The sequence below is a fragment of the Puma concolor genome, chromosome A3 (genome assembly GCF_028749965.1).
Source record: "Puma concolor isolate L17-30 chromosome A3, mPumCon1.1.hap2, whole genome shotgun sequence".
Classification (NCBI taxonomy): domain Eukaryota; kingdom Metazoa; phylum Chordata; class Mammalia; order Carnivora; family Felidae; genus Puma; species Puma concolor.
The window spans coordinates 111,757,617-111,771,092 of record NC_141669.1 but is presented as its reverse complement, the minus strand read 5'-3'; the positions used below and the strand labels follow the sequence as shown (position 1 = coordinate 111,771,092).

Sequence of the window (13,476 nt, the reverse complement as noted above, 5' to 3'; positions counted from 1 at the left end):
CTACAGGCTGCCAAAGCATGTGACCCCAGTGTCAAGAGGTTCCCGTTTGGCTAAGAGCAGTACTCGAGAGAAGCTACGAGATGTCAGTAGCCGACACGCCCTGCACTCGAGGGATGGGTGTGCCGGCTGGTGAGAAGGTTCTGGATGCGACGCTGAGGGCCTCCACCATCCCCATCGCCAGCACCTGGAGAACAGGGGCTAGGCCTTCAGAGCACCACTACTCCGGTGACAAGGACTCCCCTTCTGTCTCAAGAGGGGGAGCGTCCTGGGCTGTTGACAAACAGGAAGGTCAGATGACGCCCACAGCACTCTGTAGCAGAGCGGGACCCACGGCTAGTGGGGCCGTTGACTCAAGAGCAGCCACTCATTAAGAGGTGATGAGTAGTGTCTACACCGGCCCTGCTGACCCAGGGCCCCAGGTTGTTGGGACAGATGCCTGTGCAAGCCGCCCATCCTCTTGGGCCTGTCCTTTCCCCTCCCCACCCAGGTCGGGCCCAGTTTCCTTTCCCCACCTCCCAGATCAGGTGACCTTCAGTGGGTCCCGAGAGGAGGGGAAGGGCACTCTTGCTATCCCTCTAGTCTCTTGCCAAGACGTCATCTTGGCATCAAGGCCTGCTTCCCTTTTCATGCTCAAGAGCCAATTTCCAAAACAAAACAAAAAACACTGAACCTGCTCTGTTTCTCCCTCCGAACCGCTAAATCTAAAATGCATATAGAAAGGTCACTTTGTCCTGAAGTCAACTTTAGCTCACGTTAAGAGAGCCGCTCCCGCGGCACCTGGCTGGCTCAGTCGGCAGGGCACGCTGGATCTGGGGTTGTGGGTTCAAGCCCCACGTTGGGTGTAGAGATTACTCAAAAATAAAATCTTCATGGGGCACCTGGATGGCTCAGTCAGTTAAGCGTCTGACTTCGGCTCAGGTCATGATCTCACGGTTGGTGGGTTCGAGCCCCGTTTCAGGCTATGCATGGACAGGGCAGATCCTGCTTGGGATTCCCTCCCTCCCTCTCTCTCTCTCTCTCTCTGCCCCTCCCCAATTTGTGCTTTCTCGCTCTCAAAATAAATAAATAAATAAATAAATGTAAATAAATACATAAAAGCTTTAGGAAAAAAAAGATAGCCACTCCTGCTTTCTTTTGATTAATGTTTGCATAATGTATCTTTTTCAACCTTTTTAAAAAATTTTTCTAATGTTTATTTTTGAGAGAGAGAGACACACACAGGGCAAGTGGGGGAGGGCGAGAGAGAGGGAGATACAGAATCAGAAGCAGGCTCCAGGGGTCTGAGCTGTCAGCACAGAGCCCAAGGCGGGGCTCGAACCCACAAACTGTGAGATCATGACCTAAGCCAAAGTTGGACGCTTAACCGACTGAGCCACCCAGGCATCCCTCTTTTTCAGCCTTTTACTTTCGAGGTGCGTGTATCTTTACATTGGAAGTGAGTTTATTATAGTCTAGAGTTGAGTCCCGTCTTGTAAACCACTCAGCCAATAAGCTGGGCTCTTAAGTGCACTTTTCATTATGTATCTTCAGCTTTGACGAATAAAAACCATCTCTTCTTGTTTTGGGAAAAAGATGATGCTGGCGGTGGGGAGCAGGGAGATGGGACCTGTGGCACTGAATTCCTCCCGGTGATCTGATTTTGAAACTATGAGAGGCTTGGGGTGCCAAACCTGGGCGGTTCAGGCAGCTAAGTGTCTGACCTCGGCTCAGGTCATGATCTCACGGTTTGTGAGCTGGGAGCCCTGCATCGGGCTCACTGCTGACACTGCAGAACCAGTTCCAGATCTGTCTCCCTCTGCCCCTCCCCCATGCTTTCTCTTTCTCTCTCTCAAAAATAAATAAGCATTTTGTTAAAAGAAAATATGAGGGGCGGAAACAGCTCTAGAAACAGAGACAATACAACAGCCCACACTAAGGCACAGCTTGCCTAACGGAAGGCTATATGGATGTCTTTGTGTTGAATCTACACGTTAGTAATTGCCCCTTACAAGCTCTTCTCTGAACTGCAAGGCGGGGGTGGGGGGGGCGCCTGGAAACTACATTTTGTGGGTTTCTTTGCAAGCTAGGGCACAGTTAGATTTTTCTGAACATTTTATTTCTTTAAGTAATCTCTACACCCAACATGGGGCTGGAACTCACGACCCCGAGATCAAGGGTTGCACGCTCCACTGACCGAGCCAGCCGGGCGCCCCAGTTACAGTTAGATTTTGCCAGTGGATTTTGGAGGTTGGAGACTAGAAAGTGGAAGGAAGGAAGAAACTATTCTGCTTCAGCCTCGAGCCACGACAAGTGATCATGGCAAAGTGGCTGCAAACGGTAAGTGGCCTGATTTTCAGGTAAAACTCCTTTCTTTTTCTCATCCAGCTCTTCCAAAACCTTTATAGCCAATGCCCAGCGTTAAATTTTCCTCTGGCTTAAAATACCTAAGCGGGCTATTTCCCTCGCAAGACTGACACATAATTTGCCCTTCAGTCTGAAGGAAACGGATCAAATCTTGTCATTTACCAACACCCCCCAAAGAGGGCTGGTGGAGCAAATTCTAATGTCCCCCGCTGTTCTGTCTTCCTCGTCTGGTCTCTCCTTGGAGCTCTCGGTCCATACCCCACACTTGGGCCGCCTCCCATCTAACCTCCGAGAACCTTCCCATCTGTTGCATCCTTGACCTTTTGAGTCCCTGCCGAACTGCGCTGCCGTATTTCACACCCACGTATGTAATCCCGTCTGTGCTCCCACAGCATGGCCCGCACCGTGCCAAACCGTCCCCTCTCTTGACGGTGAGCCCCGGGAGGCTGGGAGGGCACTGTTTATCCTTGACGCCTTGCATGCATGCTTGGGTCTGAGCACTGCAATGGTTCCTGCTGAAGCTGATTGATGGAGGAGTTGCTCTGGCAAGCCCTAGGTTCAAGAACCCGGGCGGGATCCTCTTTCCACACCATTTCTCCAGAAGTCATCTGATGAGAGCCTGCCAGCGTGTGTGGACTAGGATCGGGGAGGAGGGGAAGCCGAGGCCTGGCCCAGGGGCAGGACCTGGGACACAGAGACCGCAGGAAGGCTGCCTGAGGTACCAAGTAGCTTTAATGAGCCTCAGCACCTCTCCCCCCACTCTGTCCCTCCCGCTTTCAGTTCTGGACAGGTCCAGCCTGCCCAAGGCTCTGGGGCTGTTCACCTGGAGGTGTTAATTCTTCTGCCCCCTCAGGCGCTCCAGACGCCTCCGAAGGTCTGGGGGCACTTTGGCCCCGGAGGCGAGCAGTTCTCGAAGTCTTTGTTTGGGAGTCTTGGTGAGGTGGAAATTGCAGGGCACTGGGCCCTCTTCAAAGGTGACCCGGCAGCTCCTCGTCACTGAGTGATAGCCCTCAGCACTGGCGGTCACCATATAGTCCCCTGGGGTCAGCAGGCGCCAGTAATCCCCGCCCCATGCTGACAAGAGTGAAGGTCACGATCAGGATCCAGTGATCCTCAGCTTCTGACCCTGCCTAAAGGCCTCCCACACCTCCGCCATCCCCTCCCCGACACACCTGTCGTTACATCGTGGTTAATCCCGTCCACAGAAATGACAGCATCGGCAATCCCGAGTTCTGTGTCCTTGTCCCGCACAACTCCTGCAATGCCCACTCGCACCTGTGCGGGAAAAGGCTATCAAAACCCTTTTCTTTCTGCATGAGGTGTGACCTTCACTTCATTTTCCAGCTCTGTTCACAGCACACTTGAAGATGGCATGTCTATGTTCCTAGGTGGCAATACCCTGGTAAAAGTAACTCCTGATGGGGGCACTTGGGTGGCTCAGTCGGTTAAGCGTCCAATTTCGGCTCAGGTCACGTTCTCAGTTCCCGCGTTCGAGCCCCACATCGGGCTCTCTGCTCTCAACACAGAGCCCACTTTGGATCCTCTGTCCCCCTCTCTTTCTGCCTTTCCACTGCTCACGTGCATGCTCTCTCTCTCAAAAATAAATATATGTTTTTTAAAAAAAAAAAGGGGGTGCCTGGGTGGCTCAGTCGGTTAAGCGTCCGACTTCAGCTCAGGTCACCATCTCGCGGTCCACGAGTTCGAGCCCCGCGTCGGGCTCTGGGCTGATGGCTCAGAGCCTGGAGCCTGCTTCCGATTCTGTGTCTCCCTCCTTCTCTGTCCCTCCCCCGTTCATGCTCTGTCTCTCTCTGTCTCAAAAACAAATAAACGTTAAAAAAATAAAATTAAATTAAATTAAAAAATAATAAAAATAAAATAAAATAAAATAAAATAAACTCCTGATGGATAAAATGCATCTGGACTGGGAGAACTACAAACACCTGGTAGGAAGGCTCATCTTTGGGTTTCCCCAAGTTCAGCGGCCCTTGAAATAGGGCTTGTCATTTTGGAACCTTTGGAAACCATACTCACAGAGCCATCACAAGGGATATGGTTCCTGTGGGATGCAACGCGTCTATGCCAGGACACCCCCTGCACTTGAATAATGGGTCTTTTCTGAGAACAGCTCTCCCAAGACAGCTCTGGGACAGCTCCGGGGACCCGGGTCTATACTGCTGTGCGGTCTACACCTCCCGGCTAATGATGTCTGATGCTGCCCTGCCGGCAGACTGTGCTTTCAGTGCTCTAACCCTCCAGGTCAATCTGATACCAAGTGCGACCCAAGGCCTCTGTGAGTCAGCACGTCCGGTCGGACCCTGGAAGGCCCCCCCCTGGTGGGAGCTGCAACCCTACACGGACAGCAGACCACGGCAGGCCAGGGTCGGGGGGGGATTCGGATCCAACCTGCTCCAGGTAGGTGAGGAGGGCATCTTTGTTGTTCTCCCACTCCTGGGGCAGCTCGTTCTCGTGAGGAAACTTGTCACAGGACAGCTCCACGGTGACCTCAAAGCAGTTGGTGTGCAGGTAGCTGAAGTCATTCATACCTAGGGTGGCCATGGATACTGGAGCCTAAGTGGGGGAAGGGAGCCCTGCCCGCCTGGTAGCCCTCCTCTGTGAGACACTTCCCGGAGGGATGGTCAACACCGCTGCTCTACGTGGACCGAGCAGACTGTCTCATGGGGACAGGGTTCTGGGGCCAGGGCTAACTCTACCCTGAGGCACATACTCCCGGGGACTGTGTGCCAGTCAGCGCCGTTGATGATGTTGCCATGCAAGGAGAAGTCTTGGCTGTGGCAGGGTCGGCGGTCTAGGTCCTGCATGGCCCGGTTAGTGCCAGCATAGACGGTGCTGAGCCAGCGGAATACGGCATCATCCGGGGTGGGCGTGAGTTCACGGGCAGCCCACGGGGTCCGAGTCATGTCGAACGGGTAGGACACCACGAGCTCACCCCCGTGGAGGTTGGCGCTCAGCACAAAGGGGATCCGCTCCATCCACTCGATCACTGCCCGCGTTTCGGGAGCCACCTAGACAGGGTCAGGTGGGGTGAGGTGGGAGACAGAGACAAGAGCCCCCCGACGACCCTCCGCCACTTCCCCAGAAGACTCACGGTGGCGTTGGGCAGGGTGTAGTAAGTGGGCAGTGGCAGGTGATGGTTGGGGACGGTGTCAGGCACTAGCCCGTCATCCTCTGCTTCCCACAGCGGTGTGTTGAGGTCAGCAAAATTATGGTTAAGGTCAATGCCCTGCTGGTTCCAGCGGCCCTCTGCCCAGCCTACCAGCTCCGAGCCCTGCCAGGGAAGGGGCCTGTTCAAGCCAAGCAGGCATCAGGGCAGAAGGAGCGGGGTGGCCCTCATGCCAGGCGGCCTACCCGGCGAAAGGCAGTCTCATAACCATCAGGGTTCATGGAGGGCAGCAGGTGAATACGTGTCTCGGTGAGCAGCCGGGTCACCCGCGGGTCCCCTCGCAGGAACTCACGGCACAGGTACTGCATCAGAAGCAGGAGCAACTCCCGCCCCAGGGCCTCATTCCCATGCATACCGGCCACATAGCGCACCTCAGGCTCTCCTGGGAACACAGGGGCTCCACGTGGGCTCGCGCCCACAACCCTTCCCTGTGCCCACCTCTCCCTGCCCAGAACCTGCCAGTACCCAGCTCATGTTGGCCAGGGTGGTCCGACATTTCCATCACGTACAGCTTCAGGCCCTGGTGGCTCTTCCCAATGCTGTAGATGCGGGTGACGTTGGGGCACTGTTCGTTCACCTGCTTCATCAGCTGGGGGGGGTGGGCGGGGGCAGAGTATAGCACGGCATGGGGCACGGGAGGATTAGACCCAAGGGTCAGACCACATGAGGCCATGGAAGGGCTCACAAAAACCAGCGGTGGCCCACACAGATGGGGCACCATGGCACCGAATAGGACCAGGGCAATAGCAGACCAGAAGGAAGGGTTAGGATGAGGGAAATACCACAGCAAAGGAAACCGGGACAGAGTTTAGGGGTCAGCGGGCGAGAAGGATGAGACAGTAGGGGGAGTGGGGACATGAGGACAGTCATAGCAGGTTATGCCCTGGTGGGAAGGGGACCGGAGCTAGGCAGCTCCTCCCTCCTGGGTCATAGGAGTTCATGTCTGACCTTCCTCATGGCCTTGTAATTGTGATGCCGGAAGTCCAAAGGATCAGAGGATCCCAGTGCAGGGGCCTTAGGGAATAGGTCGTTAGGATCTGGTGGAGAATGAATTCACGGTCAAGGGGGAGTCCACGGCGGAGGTTTTTACCCTGCTCATCCAGCCCTTGTCCGACTGCCCACCTGAGACAGGGCAGGCCAGGATCTCTGCCCGGAGGCAGGAATCGCCTCCCTGGAGCCAGGTCTGGGGCAGCAGGCGAATGAAGCGGGCCACCTGGGGCTCAGGCAGGAGGTTCAGCACCGGTGTCTCTGGGTCTGAATTGGCAGGAAATACCTGGGGGCATCGAGTCCTTTAATGAGACTGCTCAAACCCCAGCAGCCTGGCCCGGAAGCAGAGAAGGAGCTCAGGCCTCCGAGCTCACCACCAAACCCACCCTGGCGGGCTTGCCTGGAGACCTGCACTCTCTGTCAAACACAGACCACCCGCCCCCCCCTCCTACCCCCTGCCAACAGGCCGCTCTAGGCAACCATGCTTTCTGGCTGGGTCGCAGCTTATTAGACCAATATGGCCCCATCGCTCAGGAACAGCCAGTCCTAAAGCTGACCAGGCCCCACACTGTAGCCTGGTATAAAAAGGGGTCCGTGAGATGGGAAAGCCAGAGCGGCGGGGAGGTGAGAAGTGGCGCAAGGGCCTGAGGCCCATCGACCAGAAAGGGTGTTCCAGCAGGAAGCTACAGCATGAAGCGGACCCACCCCGTGGAGAAAGTATCTGGGGAGGAGGTAGGCATCTTCCAAAGCAGCTTGGCCCCAAGGCTGCCTGGTGGGTGCCACACATCTTGACAACAACCCCCTTTCTCCTGGGATGCTGAGTGGGCGTCTGTTCCTTGACCTCAGAGGAGCCCCAGCCCAGCCTAGTACCCTACAGTGGGGCCCAGCCCCCATGGGACCACTCACCGCATCCATCCCACTGCTACGGTTCCTGCTCCCCCACCACGTCCGGCTGTCATTGCTGAACTGGACCTTGTATGATGTGACCCAGTCGTACCTGGCAGGAGAGGTCGGGAGAGATCCTCCGTGGCCTCAGGACTCCCACCCCAACCCTCCCGAGTCTGCCCGTGACTTCCTGGACTGGGCTAGCCTGCCTCACCTCCAGACAGAGTTCCTGCCCTGTGTGATAATGCCCGAGAAGCGGGTGGGGTGCCTGGCATCCACCTGAAGCCACGGCTCAGCATCCTGAGGCTCAGCACACCAGGCCCCATCATAGAGATCACCATCCTCCAGGCCTGACTGTGGGCACAGGACATGGCCATCAGACCCAGGTGAACAGTATAGGGTGGGCCAGGATGGTGCCTGGGGAGGTGCAGGGAAGAAGTTCCTAGGGGTTGCCCTAATTGGACCCAGGACTGCTGACCTGGATGTTGAGCCGTCCCCGGTGTGGTCCAAGACCAAAGGACTGGCTGCTGGATGCCTCGAGCTGGCTATCTGAGACTCGCAGGGACTCCAGGCCCAAAGGGGGGCAGCCTGGGGCAGGGACAGAGCAGTGAAACAGGACCAGAGAGAGAGAGAGAGAGAGAGAGAGTGGTCAGGGCAGGTAGGAAGCCGAGCCTATGCTTGCCCATGTGCTGGGCGAGCTGGGGCCATGCCTTTGCCCATGAGGCCAAAGGTGACGTCAGTATGTGGCCCATGGGCTGCAAGTTTGGGCAGGGCCCCCCGGAAGGGCAGTACCTGGTTCCTTCTCCTCTGGGAGGTCAAGGGCTCCCGCAGGGGTGGTGATCACTGGAGGCCCGGTAGTCACCAGTGGCCTGGGTCTAGTTAGCTTCTTTCTTTTCTTTATAATGACCTTTTTCTTCTTGACGAAGCGAATCCGGACGTGCTGTTCTGAGGTCCCTGGGGACCAGGGAGGCACATCAGGGCAGATGGAGTGGTCTGCCAGCCCAAGAAGCATGCAAGCCCCTAGCAGCACCCCCACCCCCAACCTCAAGTATCTAAAGACCTTAGCATGGACTTGAAGTCTGACCCCCACCTGCCTCTCCCGGCACGTTCTTGGCTTCCTCTCCTTCTTGACGTGACTACGTGTTTGGCCAGCCTCATCGCTGACCCTCCCCAATGGAGAGCTACACCCAGCCACTGGGAACTATTTGGTTGCTCCAAAGAGCTGAGTTTAGTTCTTTATCTCCAGGCCTTTGCCTGGGCTGACCCTCTCCATCGCACTGTCCCCCACCGCTGATCTCATTGCCTAACTCCCATTCTTTGAATTTCAGCCCAGGAGCCTTCCTCAGCTCCAGACTTAGTCTCATGCTCCAAAGCCTCGGTGCTGCCTTTATCGCTACATCTGCCCTCTGGGCTGAGATGTTCCGTCCTCAGATTCATGTTTGTCTGGGTGCTCAGGCTTTCCAGGGCTGGCCTGTGTCCTGCTCGCCCTCAGCACAGGGCCTGGAACACGGTAGATGCCACTAGCTCCCCACGCACCCACGCAGGCTCTCCAGGTACCTCCAGAACGGGCTGTACGTTTTCCTATCTGGTGACCCATGCCTTTCCACATACTGTTTCTTCTTCGCTGCTCTCTCTTTTTGGCTCTTCCTAATTCAGAGATATCCACCCTTCAGGACCCAGTTTCATTTGCCTCCTCTGAGAAGCCCTCCTGGGGGCCATCCCTTTGACTTCCTCCTCTACCTACTCACTTCTGAAAAGTCAGGAAGTCGGGCAGCCTGCCTCTCCCCTTCCCCTGATGGCGCCCCTATCCTCCAGGCAGCCTCAGCAAAAAGCACTCTCCCTGCCTTCCTCTCCTTCTTTCCTTCCAGCCCCTGCCCTTAAGCTCTCTCTGTCCTAAGTCTAATTCTGCACCATTTAGTCTCGGTGCTTTTGTCTGTCCCTCTTTCTCCCCTTCTGCTGGCTCCGGTCTCAGTTTTCTCATCTGTGAAAAGGGAAGGTTTGGGGCTGAAAGAGGCAACATCCTACTGGCTCCAGTCCCAGGACCGCTGACTTGGTCTGGCCGGGAACTAGGGCTGCTGAGTCAGCAGCCGTAACAAGGGGCAGGGAGGAAGGAAGGGAGGAGAGTGTGTGTGTGTGTGTGTGTGTGTGTGTGTGTGTGTGCGCGCGCGCGCGCGCGCGCGCGCTTGGGAAGGGTCGGCACACAAGCTCCAGGCAGGGAGTGTGTGAGCGTGAGTGTGTGTGCGTGCGTGTGTGTGTGTGTGTGTGTTGGGGAAGGGTCGGCACACAGTGGACGGGAGAGTAGGGTGACCGACTAGCCCGAGAAGCGGGCCCTCGGTCCGGGCGCTCACCGTTATTCTTCCCCGAGGGCTGCTGTGCCGGGTTGCTACTCGGGGCCAGGGTCGAGACCGGGGCCTTGGTGGTAGCGGGCGACGCGAGGCCCAGCCCGGAGGCGCCGGGCGTCCCCAGACCCAGATCGACGGCAGGCGCGAAGGTGGCCAAGGCGAGCAGGAGACCCCACATGGCTGAGTCCAAAGGTGCGGATGCGCGGGGCCTGCTGCGGTCGGTGGGTTTGTCTCTTCCTGCCGGGCGCTCGGGAGCCCCCCGCCCCTTCCTGCCGCCGCCGCACGCCCCCTGCGCCTCCGGCCCGCCCACCGCACGCCCGCGGGCCTGGGACCCGGGAGGGGAGGGGTGGGCAGGGCAGGGCAGGGCCCGGGCGGTGCTCCAGCGACAGACCCCGGAGCGGCCGCCGCGGGTCTCCGCACCCGCCGACCCTGCCCCGCCCCCTCCGGCCGTCCCGAGCTCACCCGCCCGGCTGGTGCGCTGCCCTCTGGGGTTTGTACAGCCCCTCGGCACCCCTGATCCCACTTAATTCTGTGAGGCGCCCGCCCCACAGTGGGCACCTACTTGGCGTCACACACCGTGCCAGGCGCTTTGCACGTGGCCTCTCGATCAAACCTTATTTTACAAACTGGTAAACTGAGGCTCAGAGCGCCCAACTGACTTGGCCAAGGCAGCAAAGCTGAGAACTTTGGGGAGGAAACTGCTACCCAAGAGGGAAATCCACCCAGAATCAGAAAACCCCCTGCCAGGGTGGATGGGACAGAAAGACGGGGGGGGGGGGGGGGGGGGGGGACTAAGGCGCGGGGTGGGGCGGGGGCGGAGCGGGGGTGGGGGGAGGACTAGCCCTCCAGGAATCTTTCCGAAAGACCACTCGAGGGGCCCAACCAGAGGCGGTGCTTCCCACCGCCATCCCCTTCTCCGGCCCCGCCTCTCTTCTCTCTTCCTTCCCCCTGCCCTCCCCTACTCCTTTGCTCACCCGGCTGCCACGTTCTGGGCTTACATAATCCGAGGAGAGGAGCGGGAGCCGATACCCAGCGGGCTGGGGCCGTGGGTGGAGGGGCCGAGGCCTGATGCGCGCGCGTCCGGCCCTCCCTGCTGCCTTCCCCACCGCCACCTCAGTGTCCTCCCAGGGGCCAGCAGCCCGGGGTCTCTTGCTGGCTGGTCGCCCCGGATCCCGGGATTCCAGAGAGCGGGCCCTTTCCCATTCCGGCTCCCCAGCCCCCTCTGATTCCCCCACACCAGATCGCCTCCCAGAAGGAAGGAAATGCGTCCACTGTGCTCCTCTGGGCAGTGTTTTGTCTTTGCAAGGAGCCCGCCAGGGAGATACTGCCATCCCCACCTAAGAAGCGATGCCCAGAGGTGGTCAGGAATCCTCTGGAGTGCGTGCCGCCCTGAGCAAATATTTTTTGCAGGGCCTCTATCTATATAAACACTTTGTATCACCCCCAAACCATTCTGGCGGCCCAGTCTCCCATGATCCCTCCCAAGAAATACCCCACTGTACCCCAGGAACTGACCCAGCACCAACGCAGAAGCGAGTCCTGGAGCGCCTCAAGGCATCTGCCCCAACCCAAGCATTCTGGGTAGAGAGTCCCCAGAACGGGAGTAACCGGGTCAGAGCCCGCGGGGCCTCACTTCTGCCTTGGAGCGTCCCGCCTGGGCAACACTGCTGGGTCCCAGGCACCAAAGGGAGATTAGAAAAACTCAAGGAAAGGCGCCAAAGCCAAGGGTTCCTGAGGCATGGGGCTGGCCAGATCAGGGGCAGAAAGACAGTACTATACGCTGAGGCTTCTTTGCCGTGAGAGGTCAACACAGGCTCCCATGGAGCTAGAAGTGGGTCTGAACAGGTCCTGAGGGCTGCTCCCTCTTCCTCCAAAACCCAATCTGGCCACTTCTCTGTCTCTGACCCCAACCTCACCCAAGTTTGATAGACGGGTGTGAGGGGCCACCCAGCTAGGACATCTCAGCCTTCTGAGGCTCCCACCCACAGTTAAATCGGGTCAAGTTCTGGGGCATCTGGGTGGTGCAGTGGGTGAAGCGTCAAACTGTTGGTTTGGCTTAGGTCATGACCTCATGGTTAGGGAGTTCGAGCCCCACCTAGGGATTGGTAGTGAATGCTTGGGATTCTCTCTCCCTCTCTCTGCCCCTCCCCCACTGTGTTCTCTCTCTCTCTCTCTCTCTCTCTCTCTCTTTCTCTCTCTCTCTTTCTCTCTCTCCCTGTCTCTCTTCCTGTCTCTCTCCCTGTCTCTCTGTCTCTCTCTCCCTCCCTTCCTCCTTCCCTTAAAATTAAAAAAAAAAATTTGGTCAATTTGCTCCTGCCTTAAGTCCCTAGGGGTTTCACCGGCCAGGCCCTTATGACAAGGCTCTTCCCTACCCACACCTTTCCCCTCTCATCACCCTGGGCTCCTCTGGCTCATATTCCTCCAGCCACACTGGCATTCTAGCATTCCCTCCAACACATCAGGCCCATCCAGCCTCAGGGCCTTTGCACTGGTTCACCAAATTTGCATCCTCATTCTACAGATTGCTTTTCAGCATCACCTGTTTCCAAAAGCCTTTGCTGACCATTCTGATGAAAGCAAGCCCCATCCTCCACACCCACTCTATCCTCTCACCCTGTTTTATTATTGTCTTCAAGGCAACTCAACATTTTGAGATTATCTTGTTTTGTTATGTGTTCACTGTGTGGGTCCCCACCCCCCAGCAAAGATAAGCCACACTCCAGAAGAGCTTCTTGTACCCATATGTTCAAAGCTGCACCTCAGGACCTAGAACAGCACCTGGTCCCTAGTCAGTGCTCAAAAAGTATCTGTGTAGGGGCGCCTGGGTGGCTCAGTTGGTTGGGTGCCCAACTTCGGCTCAGGTCACGATCTTGCGGTTTGTGGGTTCGAGCCCCGTGTGGGGCTCTGGGCTGACAGCTCGCTCAGAGCCTGGGGGTCTGCTTTGGAATCTGCGTCTCCCTCTCTCTCTGACCCTCCCCTACTCATGCTCTCTCTCTCTCTCTCTCTCTCTCTCTCTCTCTCAAAAATAAATACTAAAAAAAAAAGTATCTGTGTATATATTCAAGGTTTAGAGAGACCTTGACCAAGCAGAGCTGAGGGGAGCTGACTCTCCCCAACAGCGCAAGGTTCTGTAGGAAGAGATGGCAGACCACGAACTGGGGGACATTCCCCCAAAGGGACTGGCTGGATGGGGCATACTGACCACCCCTGGCTGATCCCTCAGAGGCTCGGATCTGTGGGATGCTGATACCTATTGTGTCCCCTGTGCCCCCTCATCCTTATTTTCACCTCTTACCCCTTGCCTTTCTGCCCTGTAACAACCTTCAGGGCCCCTTTGTGTCCCTCCATGCCCCCCTGAACCCCTCAGAACCTTCTATGCTCCTTCATTAGTTCCTCATCGCCTCGCACCTGCTCCCAGCTCAGCTGTTGCCTTCGGCCCTTGCCACTTGGGTACCTGGAAGCAGGTTCTGGAGGCGCAGCTCCGAGGTTTGCACTGAGGTGCTCCACTCCTGCCGGCTCCCCAGGGTGGTCAGGTGGCTGGAGGTGGAGAGGAGAGCTGACTTTGGTACCGCATAGGCTTAATTTCACACCCGCCTCTGCTATTTTATTTTGTGTGGGTATCCTTGGACAGTCCCTCGCTCTCTGAGCCTCTGTTTCCTCATCTGTAAAATGGGGGCAATAATATCTTAATCTCAGGGTTTTGTGATGAAGCAAGATAATGTGCGGTTCCCAGGGGCT

At 57.1% G+C, this 13,476-nt stretch overlaps 1 protein-coding gene across 3 annotated transcripts; it reads right to left on the bottom strand.

Moving 5' to 3' along the window:
* Positions 1–3,057: 3,057 nt before the first annotated feature.
* CPXM1 (carboxypeptidase X, M14 family member 1) lies at positions 3,058–10,315 on the bottom strand. 3 transcript variants are annotated; one of them, XM_086701837.1, is made up of 15 exons: positions 10,301–10,315; positions 9,745–9,950; positions 8,189–8,350; positions 7,875–7,984; positions 7,611–7,750; positions 7,418–7,508; positions 6,647–6,797; positions 6,473–6,561; positions 5,990–6,113; positions 5,710–5,906; positions 5,450–5,629; positions 5,069–5,366; positions 4,747–4,886; positions 3,516–3,618; positions 3,058–3,417 (listed from the first exon to the last, which is right to left on the bottom strand). In XM_086701837.1, the coding sequence occupies exons 2-15, from the start codon at positions 9,914–9,916 to the stop codon at positions 3,176–3,178; spliced, it is 2,199 nt and encodes a 732-aa protein (XP_086557963.1). In that variant the 5' UTR covers positions 9,917–9,950; positions 10,301–10,315; the 3' UTR covers positions 3,058–3,175. The 3 variants fall into 3 exon arrangements, with proteins under 3 accessions (XP_086557963.1, XP_086557964.1, XP_086557965.1); XM_086701838.1 differs by lacking the exon at positions 10,301–10,315 and having other exon boundaries at positions 8,189–8,341; positions 9,745–10,000; XM_086701839.1 differs by lacking the exons at positions 5,710–5,906; positions 10,301–10,315 and having other exon boundaries at positions 5,450–5,529; positions 9,745–10,000.
* Positions 10,316–13,476: the final 3,161 nt, after the last annotated feature.

What these genes read in the sequence shown, in the direction of transcription:
- CPXM1 (XM_086701837.1), bottom strand. Translation starts at nt 9,916, where the DNA reads ATGTGGGGTCTCCTGCTCGCCTTGGCCACCTTCGCGCCTGCCGTCGAT. An exon ending in GTAGCAGTGGGATGGATGCG is followed by an intron (nt 6,798 to 7,417) that starts GTGAGTGGTCCC and finishes CGATGCCCCCAG; the next exon opens with GTATTTCCTGCCAATTCAGA. An exon ending in TCCTCACCTACCTGGAGCAG is followed by an intron (nt 3,619 to 4,746) that starts GTTGGATCCGAA and finishes TTTCCCGCACAG; the next exon opens with GTGCGAGTGGGCATTGCAGG.